General features: G+C 42.2%; 1 protein-coding gene across 4 annotated transcripts in view; it reads left to right on the plus strand.

Annotated features, from left to right (window-relative positions):
- Window positions 1-21,771, plus strand: part of GIT1 (GIT ArfGAP 1) — a 232,310-nt gene that overhangs the window by 73,252 nt on the left and 137,287 nt on the right. For all 4 annotated transcript variants that reach the window (XM_077480356.1, XM_077480354.1, XM_077480357.1 and 1 more), the window contains exon 2: window positions 17,220-17,353. In XM_077480356.1, coding sequence (XP_077336482.1) covers window positions 17,220-17,353 — 134 coding nt within the window. The remainder of the gene's footprint in view (window positions 1-17,219; window positions 17,354-21,771) is intronic.

Raw genomic sequence — 21,771 nt, forward strand, 5'->3', positions numbered from 1 at the left:
TTTAACTTCAGATGTCAGCAATGGTACAAAGCATTGAAAGGTTATTTACAAATGAAATAAATAGATTTTTTTATTTTAAATTTAGCACTTTTTCAATGTGAAATGTGTAAATATATTTTAATATATATGTGTAAAAGTATTCACTAAGAAAGCAAACAACAAAAAAAGTTTTCATTGTTTATCGTTTATAAGATAGACATGAAAAAAAAGCAGGAAAATAATAATTAACCACTACAATACAGGGCACTTTCACCCCCTTCCTTCCCAGCCCAATTTTCAGCTTTCAGCGCTCTAGCGCTTTCAGTGACAATTGCGCGGTCATGCTACACTGTACCCAAATGAAATTGTTATCATTTTGTTCGCACAAATAGAGCTTTATTTTGGTGTTATTTATTCACGACTCCGTTTTTTTTTTTTTTTTTGCGATATAAGCGCAAAAATAGCGGAAATTTGGAAAAAAAACAATATTTTCTTTTTTCTATTTTAAAAGAAATCCAATAAAATCAAATTTTGTCATAAATTTAAGCCAAAATGTATTCTGCTACATGTTTTTGGTAAAAAAAATTCCGTTAAGTGTATAATAATTGGTTTGTGTGATCACGGACATATGTACGCAAATGATCATGTACATATGTGTGCAGGTGATCACGTACATATGTGTGCAGATAATCATTGGGACATGTGATTTTAGTGGGACATATGTGGGGGACATGTTTTTATTATTAGGGACATGTGTTTTTATTATTTGGGGACATGTATGTTTTGGGGACATGTGTGTTTTGGGGACATGTGTGTTTTGGGGACATGTGTGTTTTGGGGACATGTGTGGGGACTGTGTTTGTACTGTGTGGTGTGTTGTGTGTTTACACTACACTGATGATCAGTGAGTAAAAAGCTGTAAAAAGCAGCCCATATTCACTGATCATCAGCCGGCTGCAGCGTTCTGCTCTCCTCTCCTCAGCGGTGACTTCCGTGTGAGGAGAGGAGAGCCGATTGCCTTGCAACCGGCTGTTTGTTTACATCACATGACGGCCGTGATTGGACACGGCCGTCATGTGATCAGGAGGGCCAATCACAGAGCCCTCCTGCCGATCTGAGATGTGCCGTGTCCGGGTGACACGAGCACATCGGGATCGCGCCGCTGCGCGAGCGCGCGCGCACGATCCCGCTACTCCTGAAGGACGTTCCTGAACGGCGTATCAGGAGTAGACGGCTCCCACCCGGCCGTATATATGCATTGGCCGGGTGGGAAGTGGTTAAATGGAGGAGAATAGGGAGTTCATTAAGGCTGATTAGAGTAAATGAAGGGTTATTAAGGGGTTAAGCAGAGGAACATTTGTTCATCCCTTTTGATCTGCAGAAGAAGAAACAGAAATATACAAAAAAAGCAATGTTTCTTTTTATTTTAGTGTTTCAGTGGCTGAGCAATGTTGTTAATAAACATTTCCGGCTGCTTTTTTTTTTTTTTTTTGACCAATTACCGGACTTCTTTAACACTTAGGAGACCAACTGACAGCTCAAAGGACCGAGCCAGAAATTATCGGTTTCAGGTATTGGTGCATTTGCATGAGTACTGATACTTGTGCAAATGCTCGGTATCGGCACTGATACTAGTATCACTGCAATTCTAATAAGGTGCAATCGTGCATGTGCATGGATAGATTTAAAAGGGAGGTATGGACATACAGGCAACATCCAACCATCCTCCAACCACATGAAAGGTAGATTAGGGCACGAATCCTCAAATCTCCAGGCACGAGGCTTAAACCCCATCTTTAGGCGCAACCCTCCACACCTACTTTTTTAGATTAGGCTTGTTCATTCATTTGCTGCAGCGATTTATGTATCTGAATCCTAGAATAAAAAAAAATATGGCACTTTACCAGTCTTTAGGCCAGCTTAATTTTAGCATTAGAGACTCTAAATAACGTCTGAAAACCACCTCCCATTCATTTGTGTGACTTTTCACACTGGGGTGGTGCACTTGCGGGATGTTGGGAAAAGTCAGAGCAGCACAGTGGTGTAGTGGTTGGCGCTTTCACCTAGCAGCAAAAAGGGTCGCTGGTTCGAATCCTGACCACAACACCTTCTGTCTGGAATTTGCATGTTCTTCCTGTGCCTGTGTGGGTTTTCTCCGGGTACTCTGGTTTCCTCCCACAATCTAAAGACATGCTGGTAGGTAAATTGGATCCTGTCTAAATTGGCCCTAGTATATGTATGAATGTGTTAGGGACCTTATAGCCACTGGCTGTATCACGGGAGCGCTCCCGCAGATGCTTCCCACCATGCGAGGGAGCTCGCATGAACGTGAGAAGTACCTGCGGGAAGAAGCAGAGACAGCCGCCGAGGGATCCCAGAAGAGCAGGTTTGGGGCCACTCTGCAAAACGAGCTGCACAGTGGAGGTAAGTATAACATGTTTGTTATTTTAAAAAAAATTTTTTTTTTTAACTTTACAATCCCTTTAAGCTACTTTCACACTCGGCCTCGTTAGTGATAAAGTGATGCTCATTTTAGCGGCACTTTAGCGCTGTTTAAGTGGCGCTTATCGGCCGCTTTGACCCCCGTATTAATATTTATTAAAAAAAAAAAATATATATATATATACACACACACACACACACACACACACACACACACACACACACACACACACACACACACACACACACACACATTTTTTTCACATAATAAAATAAAATAAATAAATGAACAAAATAAATAAAACAAAATACATGTGTGTAAAATTATGGCTTATAGAACGATTATAGATCTGGTTTCTGTGTTGGAATTTGGTTTCTCAATATTGTCGCTGGAATGGTGTTGTGTTCAGTACGGTGCAACAATTGGGACAGAAGATTATCACTAGATATTATTCTACCCAAGCCCAGCTACACAAAATGTGTCAAAAATTATAAGTTTCCATTATCGACGTGAAACTATTTCATGTCTTCCCAGCATGTGACAAAATAGGAACATATTTTCTCGCTTTTCTCCAAATATCTTTACCAGACGATTCAGTCTTTCCTTTGAGTTATTTATGAAGCAAACCTATACTGAGATAAATATGAAGAATGTCATTGAGGAACTTTCCTTCAGAAAATGTTAGCTGCTTAGTAATCCCAATACAGACCTGGAACAGGTACTTAGATTAGTGTTTTGACTTCCACTTGTTTCAGGTGTGTGCCTAAAATTTAGAAAAAGCCATGTAATTCGCATTTTCAGAAGGAGATCTGCAGTTTCAGCCTATATATATTAGTATACAAGTTTTCTTTAACAGTATGAAAGTAACATCACACAAATGTTCCCTACTTATTCATTTCATTTGATATAATGCTTAATGAATCTTTATCTCAAAATTCTGGCAACAAAAATTTCTATTGTTGATTGGAACCCAGACTTGAGGCCTGTACACACAATCGGAAAATCGTCCAAAAAATACCTCTTTCAAAGCGATCATAGCATAATCTCATAGTTATGACACAGCTTTTAGTCCAATATTATCTGAAGGGACACACAAAAACATTTTCTCATACGGTTTTCATATTAATCAGTAAAGTCTTCATCCGAAAATACAATACATCACATCGCATCCGAATTTTTATTCAGCCATGCAAGAATTTTCATACTTTAGTCACCTCTTCATTTCAATATAGAGATTAGCATGCAAAAAAACAGACAATCATTCTTCCAATAATCTCATTGTGTGTACCAGGCTTTGAATTGGTAGTAAAGGTTAAAGCGGGGTTCCACCCTAAAGTGGAACTTCCGCTGATCGGAACCCTCCCCCCCCTCCGGTGTCACAATTGGCACCTTTCAGGGGGGAGGGGAGTGCAGATACCTGTCAAAGACAGGTATTTACACCCACTTCCGGGCATAGACTCCCACGGGAGTCTATGCCTCTTCCTGTCCCTGCGCGCTGTCTGCTGGGACACACACAGGTCCCAGAGACAGCGCGGACAATTCCTATTACGCTGCGCGACTCGCGCATGCGCAGTAGGGAACCGGGAAGTGAAGCCGCAGCGCTTCACTTCCTGATTCCCTCACCTAGAATGGTGGCGGCAGCAGCCGAGAGCCGAGCGATCGATCGGCCTTGGCTGCCGGCATCGCTGAACCCCGGGACAGGTGAGTGTCCATTTATTAAAAGTCAGCAGCTGCAGTATTTGTAGCTGCTGGCTTTTAATATTTTTTTCCGCAGTGCAGTCCCGCTTTAATAAAAGTAATAGTTAAAAATAAAATTATTCTTAAAAATGTTTCCTGCCCCCTCCTCCTACCTTTCCTAGCCTCTCCCCTGATAATGTGATCTACTACGAAACACGTCGTATGTAACATCGCGTAGGCTCTGCCGAAAGTCAGACGGAATAGTTTGCCAATTGAATTCATGCATTGCGGCACCGCTTTACTTTGTCGTTTTGAATTATGTGAGCACACACTTTCTTTTATTAAACTGGAGGTTTTAAAATGTTATTACTCTATGCAAGACGTTTTATATTTCCTCTATATGCCTCAATTGCTGGTAACTTGTAAATACTTCCAGAATGTGACAGGGTTGGTGTGATTGGGACTGGAAGGAATCGCCTCTTTATGCGCTGTTTGACTATGTATCATGTCAATATTTTTATTATATAGTGGTCATATTGATTTGGTAAGAGGCGTGTGCCTTCACGGAGGAGAGCACTGATCGCTGGGTGTCTTTCCTGATCAAAACCATCATAAGGAGTGGAATGTTGGGTGTCTTTTCTGATACGAACGATTACCAGGAGTTGAACACCACAAGCGCTGTATATTTGGATAGTATTATGGACACTTATGTAGACTTTGAAGTGGTGATATATATATTTTTTTGGGGACTTTTATTTTATTTTTATTTTTTTTACAAATTCATATACCACCAGGGTTAGGCAGTGGGGATAGATGCACAGAAAAAAAGAGCTTTGGTGTTTTATTCCTCCTGCTCAGCCACCACCTCCTTGTTGTGCTTTGGTATTTGAAGGTAGTTATTTTATTTATTTTTTTGCAGCCACATTTGAGAATTTCAAATAATGTTTTTAGCCTAGAAAAATTCCCACAGAGCCACAACATTATCAGTAGAGTGGATTAGAATGTAATGCAGTTTTTGATTTGCAGTGCCCTCTATAGCCTCCCAAAGGTCTTACTTAGACAAAGCAATCATGCGGCATGTAAAAAGCGGCAATCAGGAGCGATTCAGATATTTTTTAATAGGTTCTCAGATAAAGAACTAAAATAGTTCATACAACCATTAAGCATAATTGATTATTGAAAGCACAGCACACATTGCTTTCTTTAGTATGCAATTAGAGTCCGCTTCCTGGCGGAAGGGTTTTTACATTGATTTCACAGCTTGTGGCAGCGTGCCACAAGGTTTATTAAAATGTGTGATGCTCAAAATGAAATGTGTGCTAGCCAAACAAACATCTGCAAGTGAACCAAAATTGCTAACTTGCCTTGAGTGCTTTGGGGTAATGCTGTCAATATGACCAATATAATGTGCAGACTGAGATCTGACTTGCAGGTACTTAGGATTTGCAGGCAGCTTTCCAGGCGCACCTGTCAGTCCATGCTGGGAGTTGTACTTCCAAATTTTTGGTAATAAAAACAAAAAAAACTGTAATTTTATAGTTCCCTCTGCTAGGATTGATCCTCAGATAGAATAATTAATGGTAAGTAGTAAAACCAAAGAAGCTGAAGCGGCAGCAGGTCAGATGTTCCAGCCTTCTATCGTGGCTGGGGGACATCTAATATCATGTTGGTCTTTCCTCCTCAGCCTTGCTGGCCCTTTCATTCATTAGATTTCAGTTCTTTCATTCATGGAGGCTCCACAAGATGTGAGTTGTTACCACAGTTTCCTGCTTTGAAGAAGCTTAAGCCTTGTACACACGATCAGGTTTTCTGTAGCCCAAATCTCGGACTTTTGTCCGAAAGCGCGTGCCTGGATTTTGTCTTGCATACAAACGGCAAGGAATTGTCAGCCAACAAACACAAACGTAGTGAAATACTATGTGGTTTTTCAGCTCTTTAGCACCACCCTTTGGGCTCCTTCTGCTAATTTCGTGGTAGTAGAAGTTTGGTGAGTGCTGATTCGTTCTTTTCAGTTTGCGCTTTTCATTTTGTGCTTTTCAGTTTGAACCTAAATGGCTGTTCGTCAACCAGACATGTTGTGTGATTGGAGTAGATAATGTGTTATTTATTATTTACCTTGAAGTTATTGCTTTGATCCAAGTCCAGTCCAGGAACAGGAGGATTTCTTGGACCAAAAATTGGTTGCTTTATTAATCGTGACCAATTATGTCATATGCCTTTGCTGCGGGAGCTCCAGGAGAATAATCCAGATGATTTTCGGCATTATCTCCGGATGACGGACCCCTGCTTTCACCAACTCTTGGCATTGCTGACCCCTTATATTAAGAAGCAGGACACATGCATGAGGCTTTTTTATTTTATTTTTTGGTTGAATAATAATGATTTGATTTGTTATATTTTTGTATGCATAGAATTAACTTTTTGGTTAAGTTCTATTGGCAGATAGCATGTTTAATTTTATTTGTTTTCTTTTTTTTATGCACATTAAAAAACATTGTGTAGAATACTTGGCTATGTGTTTTAAATGACTGTTTGGAAGTAGGCAGTTACATTTAAAAAAAATATAATGTAAAATTGACAAGGGACACCAACATAATTGTATCTTTGATCTTAAAAACTATGGGATAATGGTGTTGTGGTAACTTGCCCAAAAAAAAAAAATTTATATTCTTGATGTCACTAGAAAAGAAAAGCTTTTGAAAATACGTTTGCCATAACTCCATCAGTATCACCAGCAAAGCAGCTTCATTATTATCCCATTAAGTAAAGAAGGAGAGAATTGTGCGCTGCATTTTATATTTCATAATTTGCCACGTCACAAATTTGACAAATTCTCCATTATGAATGCTAGTTTACAAGACCGACTGCTTCTGGCTCGTCCTTGCTTTCAATCATGCGTGTTTGTAATTTGGACTTTTGTCCGACAGACTTCTGTACAACAGACATTTGTCTGGAAAATTTGAAAGCCTGCCATCCAATATTTTGTCCATGGAAAATCTAACAGTTGTCTGATGGAGTATACAAACGTTTGGATTTTCCACCAACAACCTGTCATCACACATTTCCCTTCGGAAATGCCGATCGTGCGTACGCAGCTTTACATAACTTGCAGACCCCTTCCTCCAGCCCCGGTAGGCCTATGTTGCATAGAAAACTGGTGATGATGTAATTTTTTTTTTTCAGATAAGGTATATAATAAAAACAGGTTTTATTTGATAATTTAATTAGCATGTTGATGAGGATGGACCGTAGGAACTAGGGAGGACAAAATCTAAGCAAATGAAACCAGCTCTAAACTCTTGGCAGTTTATTTGTTTACACCAATATCTTGTTTTTCAGTCATACTGGAGTACTTCTTGTAGTTTTCGGTGCTCGGAAAATGCTTACTTGGCCCTTGTTGTAGTGGGAGTGCGTCGGTGACAGCTGAGTGCGTGCTCTTTTATAACGCCGTCACTATCTCTTACTTTTTAAAAGGATTTCTGGCTCTTGCTGGGACTTGATTAAGTAGGAGGGAAGGGCAGGTCAACCTCGGGTTATGGAAAAATGACTCAATTATATGTGAATGTGTCATTCTGTACAGCAGTCATGCAATCTGTGTGAGCGGCACCTGAACATGCTTCATGCGTTTTCTTGACCTGGAGCAAGTGTTACTTTTTAATAAATGCATGCTTTGTCATGGGTATGGTGCAGTAAACAAATCTCACGGCTAAAGTATATTCCTGGAAGACGAAGCTCCTTAATAGAACACCTGTCACATTACATGTAAAGAGGATTGATAAACCACACCTTGTACTTTAAATGAAGTCTCTCTATGAGGTCTTGAGTTAAAGGGGTTGTAAAGGTTCGTTTTTTATTTTCTAAATATGTTCCTTTAAGCTAGTGCATTGTTGGTTCACTTACCTTTTCCTTCGATTTCCCTTCTAAATGTTTATATTTCTTTGTCTGAATTTCTCACTTCCTGTTCCTCCTCAGTAAGCTGTTCTGGCTGACTAAACACCGCTCGGATGATGGTGTCAAGTTTACGGAGGAGAAACAGGAAGTGAGAAATTCAGACAAAGAAACAAAAATTTTAGAAGGGAAATCGAAGGAAAAGGTAAGTGAACCAACAATGCACTAGCGTAAAGGAACCTATTTAGAAAATGAAAAAACAAAGCTTTTACAACCCTTAAAGCAGAACTCCAGCCAGAAACAAGTTAAAATGAATAGCCCACTTCTGCTAGCTTTTTTTTTTTGTAATATTCATCTTCAATCCAGAGATTTCCCCACATTAGGCCCCTTTCACACGGGCTTTTCGATCAGGTCCACCTGTTCGTTTTTCAGACAGACCTGATCGGAACCTTGCAGTCTCCTCTATGGCGTGGCGGATGTCAGTGGTGACATGTCCGCTGACATTTGCCGATATCTGATCCGATCCAATCCTGTCCAGAAGGATTGTGACCCTATTTTCCATCCATCTGACGGATTATTTTCATCCGATCTCACAATAGAGGAGAGAGGGGCTCCGACAGGTCCGTCTCTGCACAGTGAGTGGAGACTGACCTGTCATCCCCTTGCTCAGCAGGGATCAGTGGATCGATGAAGCAAAGTGGAGTCTACTGGGCAGACCACCCGTGTGAAAGGATCCTTACAGTTTTCTGACTCTAGATGTCCTCAGTCAGCTTCCCAGCATCATTCCACCCATTTCCTCGGAGTCCAGATTGTCGTGCAACCGTCCCAGCCTGTTCCTGTCTCAGCCTGACTCTGATTTCTCTATTGCTCTTCTTTCTCTAACAATATCTTTCTTGTTAGCCTATGATCTTTTTGGTTCCTTGTGTTCCTTTATGTCTCACAGTTCAGATCTGCTGTGCATGGACTGCAGGAAGCTGGTACCAGGTCAAATTTAGGTACTTGCACTGCTTGCATTTAAAATGATTACAGAGTTTCATTAATTTGCATCTTTTAGCTCCACCTAGAGTTAAGGATTAGACTGGGTTCACAATGATGGCATGTGTCACATCGCATGTGATTTGCACATGAATCGCACCGCATTCCTGTGCAAAATACATGCGATTCTGTGCAGTCTGAGCCCATCATTTTATATGACTTAAATTGCACTGCATACGCACAAAAATGGTGCAAGCATCTCTTTTCGCCACACTGGAATCTGATTGCATAGGTGTTCATTTGACCTGCTTTTGGGGTGTCGTTAAATTTTAATTGACATCAACAGCAGATCGCATGAACTCATGAAGGTGATATTTCTATGTGGTGCGGGAAATTCAGCGATTCTTTTGTGTCATTGTTGGGTATGAGCTCAGGCGTGTTCGCATGGTCCACGTGCAGAGCCCGCCAGGATCACGGGCAGCAAGACATTGCCCGATCTCTGCAGCTGCGCATCGGGGCAATGTCTCACTGCCTGTAATTAGCGCAGCTCTGCTCTGACTTTCTGGCAGGCTCTGCATGTGGACCATGCGAACACGTCTGAGCTCATCCTTAGTCATTGTGGTTCAAGCCTTAGGCTTCATGACCATGGGTGTTTAGCCCCGGTGCATGACACTCTGGTGTTTTGGGAGTGGACAGAAGGCACAGGGGCAGTCCAGTCCCACTCCCCGCAGCTTGTCTTTGAGAGGCTGAAAGTTGCTGTGACTGTCCATTACAACCAGTGCCGCTAATGTTTGTTTATGGCAATATGTGCCAAGGGACGGATGCTAGAAACGTGGACTGCTTGCTTTCCAGACATTCATCCTTGGGCACATGCTGCCCTAAATGTTAGTTTAGTTAGGTGCACCGCCAGCCACAGCATCTGTCAGCCTCTCATATACTTTTACAGACTGCCAGCAGTGTGACTGGATGATGCATCTATGCCTCGCACCTGCACCTAAATGCCAGAATCTCATGCAGATTGACGCTTTCCGCGGCTATTGCATGCAATCACAGAAAAAACTATTATATCCATTTCTTTCCCTAACTGCAGACAATCACTCCAACTGTGGAACCCATTATCGTATTGTACAGCCTGACTGGCTGCAGCTGATCACAAACACCTGTCCATACCCGTCACAGAAATATGTTGCTCTGGATGAATAAGGGCCAAGTTGTGGCAATGTTAATCCCTCTAAGTGATGTGCTTTAACTACTCCAAAGATACAAGAAGGAAGATTTCTACACATAAACACCATTGGTAAATACTAGGGGAGATTAACTAAAACTGGTGCACACAGAATCTGGTGCAGCTTTGAGTAGTATCTGATCGGTTTCTAACTTCAGCTTGTTAAGACCCTTTCACGTGGGTGCTTCCGCTAAGCGGAATTCTCTTGCTCAGTGGGGGATTTCCTCACTGATCCCAGCTGAGCAGGCAAATGACAGGTCCGTCTGCTCGACTATACAGAGCGGAGATGGACACACTCCCGCTCTACTCTGTGGGGCAATCGGATATCCATTTCCCTCCAACGCCATCCAATCCTATCCCCTGGACGGATGGGAAAAAGGATCACCAACCGTTTGTTTTTAGCAGATCGAATCAGGTGGTGGCAGGTGGCAGCGGACATATGTCAGCTGACATCCGCTGCTTCATAGAAGAGACTAGAGGCCCCCGATCAGGTCCGCCTGAAAAACTGACAGGTGGACCTGATCGGACAGCCCACGTGTAAGGGGGCCCAAAGCTTTGACAATAAACCCTAGAACAGGGATATGCAATTAGTAGACCTCCAGCTGTAGCAGAACTACAATTCCCATGAGGCATAGCAAGATTCTTAGAGCCACAAGCATGACAGCCAGAGGCAGAGGCATGATGGGACTTTTAGTTTAGCGACAGCTGGAGGTCCGCTAATTGTATATCTCTGCCCTAGAAGCTGATTTAATACTATACACAGCTGCACCCAATTCTGTGTGATCCAGTTTTACTAAATCTTCCTCATTGTGCCATTAAGGCTCAGTTCACACTTGTGCAATGCGGGAACCCTGCGAATCCACTGCAGGGTTACCACATCACACCCGACTCGCACGGCAGTTCACACTACCATATGCAAACTGCTGGGAGTATCAATACAATGTTAATGACACCCCCATTTTAGCTCGCATATCGCACTGCAAACTGACGGTTTTCGGATTCTGGTGCAGATTAAAAAAAGGGTACTGTGGCCTGAATGCAACGCGATATCAGCCCTACTATCTGGGTGAAATAGCATCACATGGACATCGCATGTGAGTTGCACTGCAGTGGAACTCGCATGCGATCTTGCAGAGCACACTGATGAGAACCAGCACTCGGCCTAGGTTCACACTGACTGTGGGTTAAACTAGCAATGCAATCCTACTTCAAGGGTGATTTGACAGACATCTGTGTGGGTTCCTGCACAGAGGTCTATACAAATAGGCCAAAAGTAGTGCAGGAACTATTTGGACTGTGCCATTGCCTGAAATAGCTGGCATGCAATTTGACACGAATAGGCCCAATGGTGAGCATGGGCTATAAGTAATGCAGAAACTCTGCATGCTCTTTAGGTGCATTTTTTGAGCAGTGAAAAACACCTAAAAAGCAAAAACACTATAAACAAGCCCGTTTAGTAAAAGCCCTTTTACACTGTAGCGCTTCTAAACTGCCCATAAACTGCTGAGCACTTTTGAGGCATTTGTGGTTTGCTTTTTAAAGGACATGCGATTAAAAAAAAAAACTGCTCCAAAAATTGACAATTGCGCAGTCGTGCGATGTTGTACCCAAACAAAATTGACTTCCCTTTTCCCACAAATTTGAGCTTTCTTTTGGTGGTATTTGATCACCTCTGCGTTTTTTTATTTTTTGTGCTATAAACAAAAAAAATTTACATTTTGAAAAGAAAAACTATTTTATTACTTTTAGCTATAATAAATATCCCCAAAAAATACATTACATAAAAAAAAAAAGTCTTTAGGCCAATATGTATTCTTCGACATATTTTTGGTAAAAAAAAAATCACAATAAGTGTATATTGTTTGGTTTGCGCATAAGTTATAGTGTATACAAAATAGGGGATAGCTTTATGGCATTTTTAAAAATTGTTTTACTAGTAATGGCGATCTGTAACTTTTATCGGGACTGTGACATTGCGGTGGACTGATCGGACTCTTTTGACACTATTTTGGGACCAGTGACATTTATACAGTAATCCGTGTGATAAATAGCCATTGATTACTGTGTAAATGTCACTAGCAGGGAAGGGGTTAGCACAAGGGCACGATCAAGGGGTTAAATGTGTTTCTAACTGTGGGGATGGGACAGACTAGGGAGGAGACCGATCATTGTTCCTAAGCAGTATGAACAACAGATCAGTCTCCTCACCCCTGACAAAACGGAGATCTGTCTGTTTACATTAACAGATCTCCGTTCTTTCTTTCTCAGGGGCAATCGCAGGTAGCCAGCGGCCATGCGCATTGGCTCCTACGTCACATGGCGGCGTGCCTGCCCCCTATACTCAAAGCGCCCTCCGTACTGCTACGGCGATTTGCGCAGGAGTGCCATTGTGCCGCCGTATTTCGACGGCGGCCGATCGAGAAGTGGTTAAACAAAGTTTTGGGTATGCATACACTTTAGGTAGATAGAAACCTGGTAGCTACAGGTTAATATGTATTGAGCACACTATTTGTTTTTATCGTTTTTTTTTTTTTTTTTTTTTTTTTTTTACTGAATAGGCCTGAAGGTGGCAAGATTATACTTCATGCCGTGTTTTGCTAGTTTTAGTGGAACTGGCAGATGATATTCTCATGAAAATAATCTCCATTGTGTAATGTTTGAAGGACAATTTCTACACCTCAAAGGCAGCTGCTCATCTGCTTCACAATTTATTTGCGGAATAGATTTGCAGAAACTGTTGCTGGCCTTTTTAATTTGTCTGCTCTGGAGCGTATGTGTAATTTCATTTTATGAGGGGAAATGTTGGCGGCTCTGAAATAAAAATGTGGCGCCCTGGCTATGTTTCTATTTATTCCAGGAATGGTGCATTTTATTACTGTAATGACATCAGGCTTGCTGTGGCATTTTGGTTCTGTCATTGGACATGTTGTTTTTTTATTATTATTCCTTCTGTCAAAATCCAACACATGCCCGGCAGTTCAGTAAGCGAAATATAGCCTCTATTGGAAGCTAAGCTTCTCTTGCGTCAGTCACTATGAATCGCACCACTGCAGTTGTTTCTCATTAAGCTGCTGTTTTATCATCTATTTTTATTTGTGTTGCCCAGGCGTCCATCTTTGTCTCTCATTTTATGTAATGTAGGACAATAGCTCTGCATTATATTAAGTGAGGCAACTTTTTTCTTGGAAATTACTAGAACTGGGTGCTGGGCTGTTCCTTTTATTGTGACTCAGGTGCTGCATAACTTTGTGTGCGTTGAACATATGTAATGTGACGGAATATATAAAGTGCCTGACTGATTTCTAGGTATGCCTAACCTAAGGCGTACAGGATCTATACAGGCTAGACGCTGTCACTCATGAATTAAACTGGTCATACATGGTTAGATTTTCATTCAAAATGAATGAATGACTTGTATAGCGCTGCTAAAAAGGTTGTATGAAATTCTAAAAAAATTGTTCCCCAGAGCATTCAATGGTTTCATCATTGAGTCATACAAGTTCTTTTAAAGACCCCTAAAAATGTTATCCAAGCCTGCTACTTGAATGTAATGCTCGTATTAAGAGAAACCTATGGCCAATGCTGAGCCAGCTGCTCTTGCCCACCTGGTCCTTGGTCTTAGAACCAGTGGGGGCAGATGCAGCCACACACAGTAGGAAAATATAGATGTTTATTCTTTTCTTATCCAGTGCTTCTCCTTTAGGCTAGGTTCACACCATAGCAATGCTGGAACGCCGCGAATCCGCAGCGTTTTCCCGCATCGCATGCCTCCCGCCGGCAGTTCACACTGCCCTATGCGAACTGCTGGGAGTGTCAATGAAATGTTAATGACACCCCCAGATCCGTCCGCATATCGCAGTGCGATCTGCACACTCGCACAGGAATCGGATCGCATGGTGTGAACACCCATGCGATCCGATTCTGCTGCGGACCAAAAAAGGGTCCCGTGCGAGTTTGCGGCGGGAGCGATGCGAATTCAGCCATACTATCTGTAAGGCTGAACTCGCATCGCTACAGAGATCGGATGTGATTTGCACTGCAGTGCGGTGCGAATCACATCCGGATCTCCCACCCGCAGCAGTGTGAACCCAGCCTTAGAGATTTTTTATTTTAAATTTTTATTACTTTTGAGATTAAGAAAAGAATAAAGAAAACAAAAGTTTATATAACTTTGTAAGTATAGTGTGTGTGTGTGTGTGTGTGTGTATACACACATACACTCACCGCTCACTTTATTTGGTACACCTTGCTAGTAGCGGGTTAGACCCCCTTTTGCCTTCAGAACTGCCTTAATTCTTCATGGCAAAGATTCAACGAGGTGTTGGAAAACTTCCTCAGAGATTTTGGTCCATAGTGACATGATAGCATCATGCAGTTGCTGCAGATTTATCGGCTGCACATCCATGATGCAAATCTTCTGTTAGGTGCTCTATTGGATTGAGATCTGGTGACTGTGGAGGCCAGTGACCTCATTGTCATGTTCTAGAAACGAGTGGCAAGATGATTTGAGCTTTGTGACATTGTGCATTATGCTGTTGGAAATAGCCATCATAAGATGGGTACACTATAGCAATAAAGGGATGGACATGGTCAGCAACAATACTCAGGTAGGCCGGGGCCTTTACATGATGCTCAATTGGTACTAAGGGGCACAAAGTGTGCCAAGAAAATATCCCCCACACCATTACACCCCCACCAGCCTGAACCACTGATACAAGGCAGGATGTATCCATGGTGTCATGTTTGCGCCAAATTCTAACCCTACTATTTGAATGTTGCAGCTGAAATAGACTCATCAGACCAGGCAATGCTTTTTTCCAATCTATCGTCCAATTGTGGTGAGCCTGTGCTAATTGTAGCCTCTGTTTTCCTGTTCTCCGCTGACAGGAGTGGCACTCAGTGTGGTCTTCTGCTACTGTAGCTCATCTTTTTTAAGGTTTCATGTGTTGTGCATTCAGAGATGATATTCTGCATACCTTGGTTGTAACAAATAGTTATTTAAGTTACTGTTGCCTATATCATCTCATCATCTGCCCATTCTCCTCTGACATCAACAAGGCGTTTTATTCTACACAACTGCTGCTCACTGGATATTTTCTCTTTTTCAGATTATTCTCTGTTAATCCTAGAAATGGTTGTGCATGAAAATCCCAGTAGATCAGCAGTTTTTGAAATACTCAGACCAGACCCTCTGGCACCAACAACCATGTCACATTCAGAGTCGCTTAAAGAGGAAGTAAACCCTGATGGGTTTTACTTCCTCTTTGTTTCCCTGCAAAGGTAAAGCAGAATAGGCTATTATGCATCACATAGTAGCCCATTATGGCAGGAAGCGTCCATTCTTCACCCCTCTTCCTTTCGGGGCTGTGAACTTCCGGCCGAGTGGACTGGTCGGAGTCGCGTGACGTCACTCCCGTGCATGCGCCGCCAGTCACGGCATGAACCCAGCTTGAAACGGCACAGAGTGCCCTTTCAAGAGTGCTCAAGCGCTAAATACATCGGCGCATGCGTAGAAGACGGCATCGTTCGGGGACATAGTAAATATCTCCTAAACAGTGTAGGTTTAGGAGATATTTCAAGCACCTACAGGTAAGCCTTAATCTAGGCTTGCCTGTAGGTGAAAGTGGTCTGTAAAGGTTTGCAACCACTTTAAATCCCCTTTCTTCCCCATTCTGATGCTCGGTTTGAACTTCAGAAAGTCATATTCACTCCGCCTAGATGCCTAAATGCATTGAGTTGCTGCCATGTGGTTTGCTTACACACACCGTTCAACCATACCTTTATGATCATTAACCTAATATTTAGTAGGCACCCCTTTTGCCTGACCCGTCGAGGCATTTCCTCTTAGGAATACTGTGGTATCTGGCACCAAGCTGTCAGTAGCAGATCCTTTTAAAGAGGAAGTAAACCCTGATGAGTTTACTTCCTCTTTAATTCCCTGCAAAGGCAAAGCATAATGGACTACTATGCATCGCATAGTAGTCCATTATGTGTCACTTACCTGACACAGGAGCCAACGAAGTCACCGCTGTCCCCTGTAGTCCGCCGCATCCATCTTCTCGGTCGGGTCTCGCTGCTCCGCCGCTGTCATTTGGCGAAGCCGCAATGACGTTACGGGAGCCGACACGCGCGGCATCTTCGTCGTTGACGATGCTGCGCTCAGTGCGCCTGCGCGCCGCTGTCTACCGTAGACAGCGGTGCCTGTCTTTTGGCAAATATCTCCTAAACCGTGCAGGTTTAGGAGATATTTCTTGGACCTACAGGTAAGTCTTAATCTAGGCTTACCTGCAGGTCAAAGTGTGTTGTAAGGGTTTATAACCACTTAAAGTCCTGCCGGTGGTGAGGTGGTGCCTTCATAGATGAGACTTTTTTCCAGCACATCCCACAGATGCTTGATTGTATTGAAGTCTAGAGATTCTGGAGGCCAAGTCAATAGCACACACGCGATGTGTTCCTCAAACCATTTTTGCATTGTAGCATTATCCTGCCAGTGTGGTGGTTCAGGAAATTGAAATCCCCACTCTGCTCCCTCTTCTTTCTGCAGCACTTCTGGGATGGGTCAGAGTGATGCTCTGTGTCGTCGTTGCTGACCAATCAGAATTACTCTGATCCATCCTGGAAGCCCTACAGAAAAAAGAATCGAGAGGAAAGTGCAGTGGAAGGAGGAGATCGTGGAGTCTATGACTGTTGACATCGTATCCAGTGTGTTGGCTCTCAGCAGCAATTAGATTGTCTACACATATCTTACGTGAACATTTTTGTTTAAACAAATGCTTTGGCAATGGTATTTGCTTAAGAATATGGTGTGGATTCTTGTGTGATTTTCCTTTTATTGCTTAAACCAGTTTGTATGGCCACATAAGACCATTATAAATTCAAGTTCATTTTTTTTGTCCTTCGCTATAATGTAAAATGGAAAATAATAAAGGTCTTGGAAGCTCACAGCAAAGCTCATCAGAGTGAGTCTACTAGACTAGTACCATTGTTATTGTAGTATATTTCTGTTAATGATTTCTTTTTTCCACTACACAGATCCTGGCTGGGCTTCCATTAATCGCGGTGTGCTGATATGCGATGAATGCTGTAGTGTACACAGAAGTTTAGGTCGACACATCTCAATTGTAAAACACCTCCGGCACAGTGCATGGCCATCATCCTTATTACAGGTATGGTTTGCCAAATTTTTTTAAAGTGAATAAAAATGCTGTTTTCTCTAATGTGGAACGGAAACATTCTTCCCTAAACTAGTTTGTTAGAAGCTGTTGGAACCTTGTTCATATTTTCCAATTTCATTCCTTGGAGGAAGCTGTGGGTTTGAGTGGTGCTTATTTGTAATCCAGAAATGCTGTAACATATAGATTGTTCTACTTCCCTGTGTTATCTTTGCACCTTTTCCCTTCTATTCAGCAGCAAAGATCCATAAATAATATACGACTATTGTCAGGCCTCATCGACAGCAAGTGTGCATAAAAACTGATGGGAAAAACATGCAGATTTGACTTGTTCACAGCATGTGCAGAGATGTGCGTATTTATTACATAGGTCTCTGTAAGGACACAAAGAAAATAATTGTTTTCCATGTGCCCTAGTTACACCATTGCACCGCTGTGACATGCATTTTTTTTTCCTGTACAGAAAACTGCAGCCGCATTGCAAATTTTGAATGTGCACATGATAGCACTGTTGTGGCATGAACAGACACATAGAAAGTAATTGTTTTCTCTGTGCCCTTGCAGAAAAGCTCTCGTTTCTGCACATCCTGTGAACAAGGTTTTATTGGTTCTTAAATGAAAGCGGAACTTAAAGTGATTGTATATGGGTTTTTTGTTTTTGTTTTTAAATAACGTATCATACTTACCTCCACTATGCAACCCGTTTTGCACAGAGTGGCCTGATTCTGCTCTTTTGGCGTTCCCCGGCGGCTCTCGCGGCTCCTCCCCACATCAGATAACCCCCTGGGAGAATTACTTTGCGGACGTGCTCCCAAGTCCAGCATTTGGCGTCCATAGAGGCCGAATGCTGGACACGGCCCCACCCCCCCCCCCCGGTGCCCGCTTCATTGGATTTGATTGACAGCAGTGGGAGCCAATGGCTGCGCTGCTATCAATCTATCCAATCAAGAGCCCAGAACCCTGGGCATAGAGACGGCACGTCCCCGTGGGTCAAGTTCCAGGGCTCAGGTAAGTAAACCGGAGGGGATGGGGGGCCGGCCACTGCCAGGTGTTTTTTCACCTTAATGTATGTGATGCATTAAGGTGAAAAAACACATAGGTTTACAACCCCTTTAAGGGTAGATTTATATGTGCGTCTAAATTCTTGCCTCTGAGGCTCCATCTGCTTTCTGGTGGCACTCCAAAGACTGCTGCAACATCTCCTTACTGCCTGTTTTAAACCTTTTTTTGTTGTAAACAATCGCACCATAACCACATGCATTGCACGTGGTTGTGGGGCATCTATGGTGCTTCCCTATTGACTTGCATGTGTCGCGGTGTGTAAACATCCCCTTCCTCCCATCCTTCAGCTCAAAGACAAAATATGTCCATAAAAACTCCTGGCATGTATGACATCATTTTGGAAGCTAAAAAAAAACTGGCACATACAAATTTTCAAAGAGGATATGTAAGGGGGGGAAGGGGACCACACTGGCCGCTGCTCCCTAACTCATGTGACCAATGAGATCGAGCTAGAAAACTTTCACAAGGGGCGCTATTCTAGAAAGTTGGGTAAATTAGCAGAATCACTGAGTTAAGGACAAATTGATAGTTTATTGAATTAACGGTATTCAAGGATCAAAAGATTGCCAGAGTACACAGGCAGATGGATTTGCAGATGGAACAATAAGCCAAACTCATGTGGGTGGATGGTAAGTGTGACACCTGAATGTGGGGCCAGTTGGAAAGCTCAAACCCCCGGGAACTCCTGTGGGCTGAACAGAGGGCTGGATGACAACCAGCAGGATAAAAGGAGCCGGCAGGGGGATCTGAATGTGATGCTCCTGTGGGCTGGAAATGACCTGCTCGGGGCCCAGGAGAAACGTTTTGGCTGGTGCTGGCGGAAGTACCCCACAGGAGAAACGCTCTGTGAGGGCACTGGGGAGCTTGGGAGCCTGACAACGGAAACACAAGATACCAGGATAAGATGCCGGTGGCTTGCACCAAGGACTACATGTTTCAGGGCATTAACCCCCTGCATGGTCCTGTGCACCCTGGCCATCTGGTATTACCTTGTATACACTCTTTTTAATACCGGAATACCTTTTATTCAATAAACTGTCAATTTGGCCTTGACTCAGTGGTTCTAATTCGCCACACTTTCTGGAACAGCGCCCCATGTGAATGTTTTCTATGACCTAATTTTGGCCTAGGTTAGAAATCAGTTTAAAACAAGTAAATATAATATACCTGTCCATCTATTTAGTAATGCTAGCAATAGAAGGATTAAAAATAGTTAAAACTAAACTTTCTCTTTCAATCAACATTAAAGGACTTCCTTTCACTACATTCTGGCTGCTAACTTACCTGTCACAGAGATGGGCAACAGTAGTTTCCAGCTGGCTTTTATCATCTAAACAGGTACATCTCAAAAGATGTGAGTATCATCAAGAAGTTAATTTTAAGTAATTCAGTTCAAAAAGTGAAACTGCTATATCATATCAATTTATTACATACAGAGTGATATTTGTCAAGCATTCCTTTCTTTTAATTTTGATGAGTAGTGAAAACCCAAAATTCAGTATCTCAGAAAATTTGAATATTTAATAAGATCCATAAAAAAAAAGCAATATTAATACAGAAATGTTGGCTTACTAAAAAGTATGTCCATGTATAGCATAGTATGCACTCAATACTTGGTCAGGGACTCCTTTTGCATGAATTACTGAATCAATGCGGAGTGGCAAAGAGGTGATCAGCCTGTGGCACTGCTGAGGTGCTATGGAAGCCCAGGTTACATTGATAGCGGTCTTCACCCTGTCTGCATTGTTGGGTCTGGTGTGTCTCATCTTCTCCTTGACAATACCCCACATATTCTCTATGCAGTTTAGGTCAGGCAAGTTTGCTGGCCAATCAAGCACAGTAATGCCATGATCATTAAACCAGGTATTGGTACATTTAGCAGCGTGGGCAGGTGCCAAGTCCTGCTGGAAAAATGAAATCGGCATCACCAATAAAACTGGTCAGCAAAAGGGAGCATGAAGTGCTCTAGATTTTCCTGCTAGAGGGCTGTGCTTTGGACTTGATAAAACACAGAAGACCAACACCAGCAGATAACATGGCTCCCCAAATTACCATGAACAGTGGAAACTTCACACTGGACCTCATGCAACTTGGACTCTGTGCCTCTCCACTTTTCCTCCAGACTCTGGGACCTTTATTTCCAAATGAAATGCAAAATTTTCATCCGAAAAGAAGACTTTAGACCCTGAGCAACAATCCAGTCCTTTCTCCTTAGCCCAGGTAAGACACTTCTGACGTCTCTTGTTCAGAAGTGGCTTGACACAAGGAATGTGACAGTTGTAGCCCATGTCCTGGATACATCTGTGTGTGGCGTCTCTTGAAGCTTTGACACCAGTCCCAGTCCTCTCTTGTGAATCTCCCCCAATTCTTGAGTGGCCTTTGCTACACAATCCTCTCAAGGCCGTTATTCCTGTTATTTGTGCACCTTTTTGTACCACACTTTTTCCTTCCACTCAACTCTCCATTACTATGCTTGGATACAGCACTCTGTGAACAGCCAGCTTCTTTAGCAATGACATGTTTATGACTTGCCCTCCTTGTAGAGGGTTTCAGTGATTGTCTTCCAAGTTAATTCACTGATTAGAGTGTGACACCATGAGTTTACAATATTGAACTTTTTCACGATATTCTACTTTTCTGAGATACTAAATTTGTGGTTTTCACTACCTGTAAGCCATAATCCTCAAAATTAAAAGAAGTGCTTGCAATATATCACTCTGTGTATAATGAATCTATATAATATGAGTATCACTTTTTGAATTGAATTAATGAAATAAACTTTTTGATATTTTATTTTTCTGAGATTCACCTGTATATGTCTGCCTTATCATGCTGGAACTTGTAGTTCCAAAGCAGCTGAAGCTTTTCTTGTCACTTCCTTTTTTGCTGTTATGGTCTGTATGTATTGATGCAATTGACCTGGAACTGATTAATGTCTTTGTAACAAATGGCCGGTAGCTCAAGTTTTTACACAGGTTGCACTGACCTGTTAATAGTCGCTGAAAAGGTATGGCATTGCGCAATTATTCTCGATGATCACAGGTCCCTGCAATCTCTGTGGCTGTATTGGCTGCCGTTTGTCACAAAGACCTCAATCCGATTGGGTCAATTGTAGCTTTTATATGTGATTTTTTCAGTCAACCATTATCTAATAGATTGCTAGGTTGCCCTGCATTTCTGACAGTGCATTGCCAAACAATCTTTAGTTTTAAAAAAGGTTATAATCTGTGGTATACAGTATACAAGTTTTTCAATCTTGATTTTCATTTACATAAAAGCTTATGTTTTAATTACTAGTAAAAAGCAGATCAGAAAGAGAGCACATTTATCCTAGTTGGATAGCTGGCTAT

This window comes from Lithobates pipiens, unplaced genomic scaffold, assembly GCF_037356315.1.
Source record: "Lithobates pipiens isolate NorthernLeopardFrog02 unplaced genomic scaffold, aLitPip1_a1.2 Scaffold_16, whole genome shotgun sequence".
In the NCBI taxonomy this organism is placed as follows: Eukaryota; Metazoa; Chordata; class Amphibia; order Anura; family Ranidae; genus Lithobates; species Lithobates pipiens.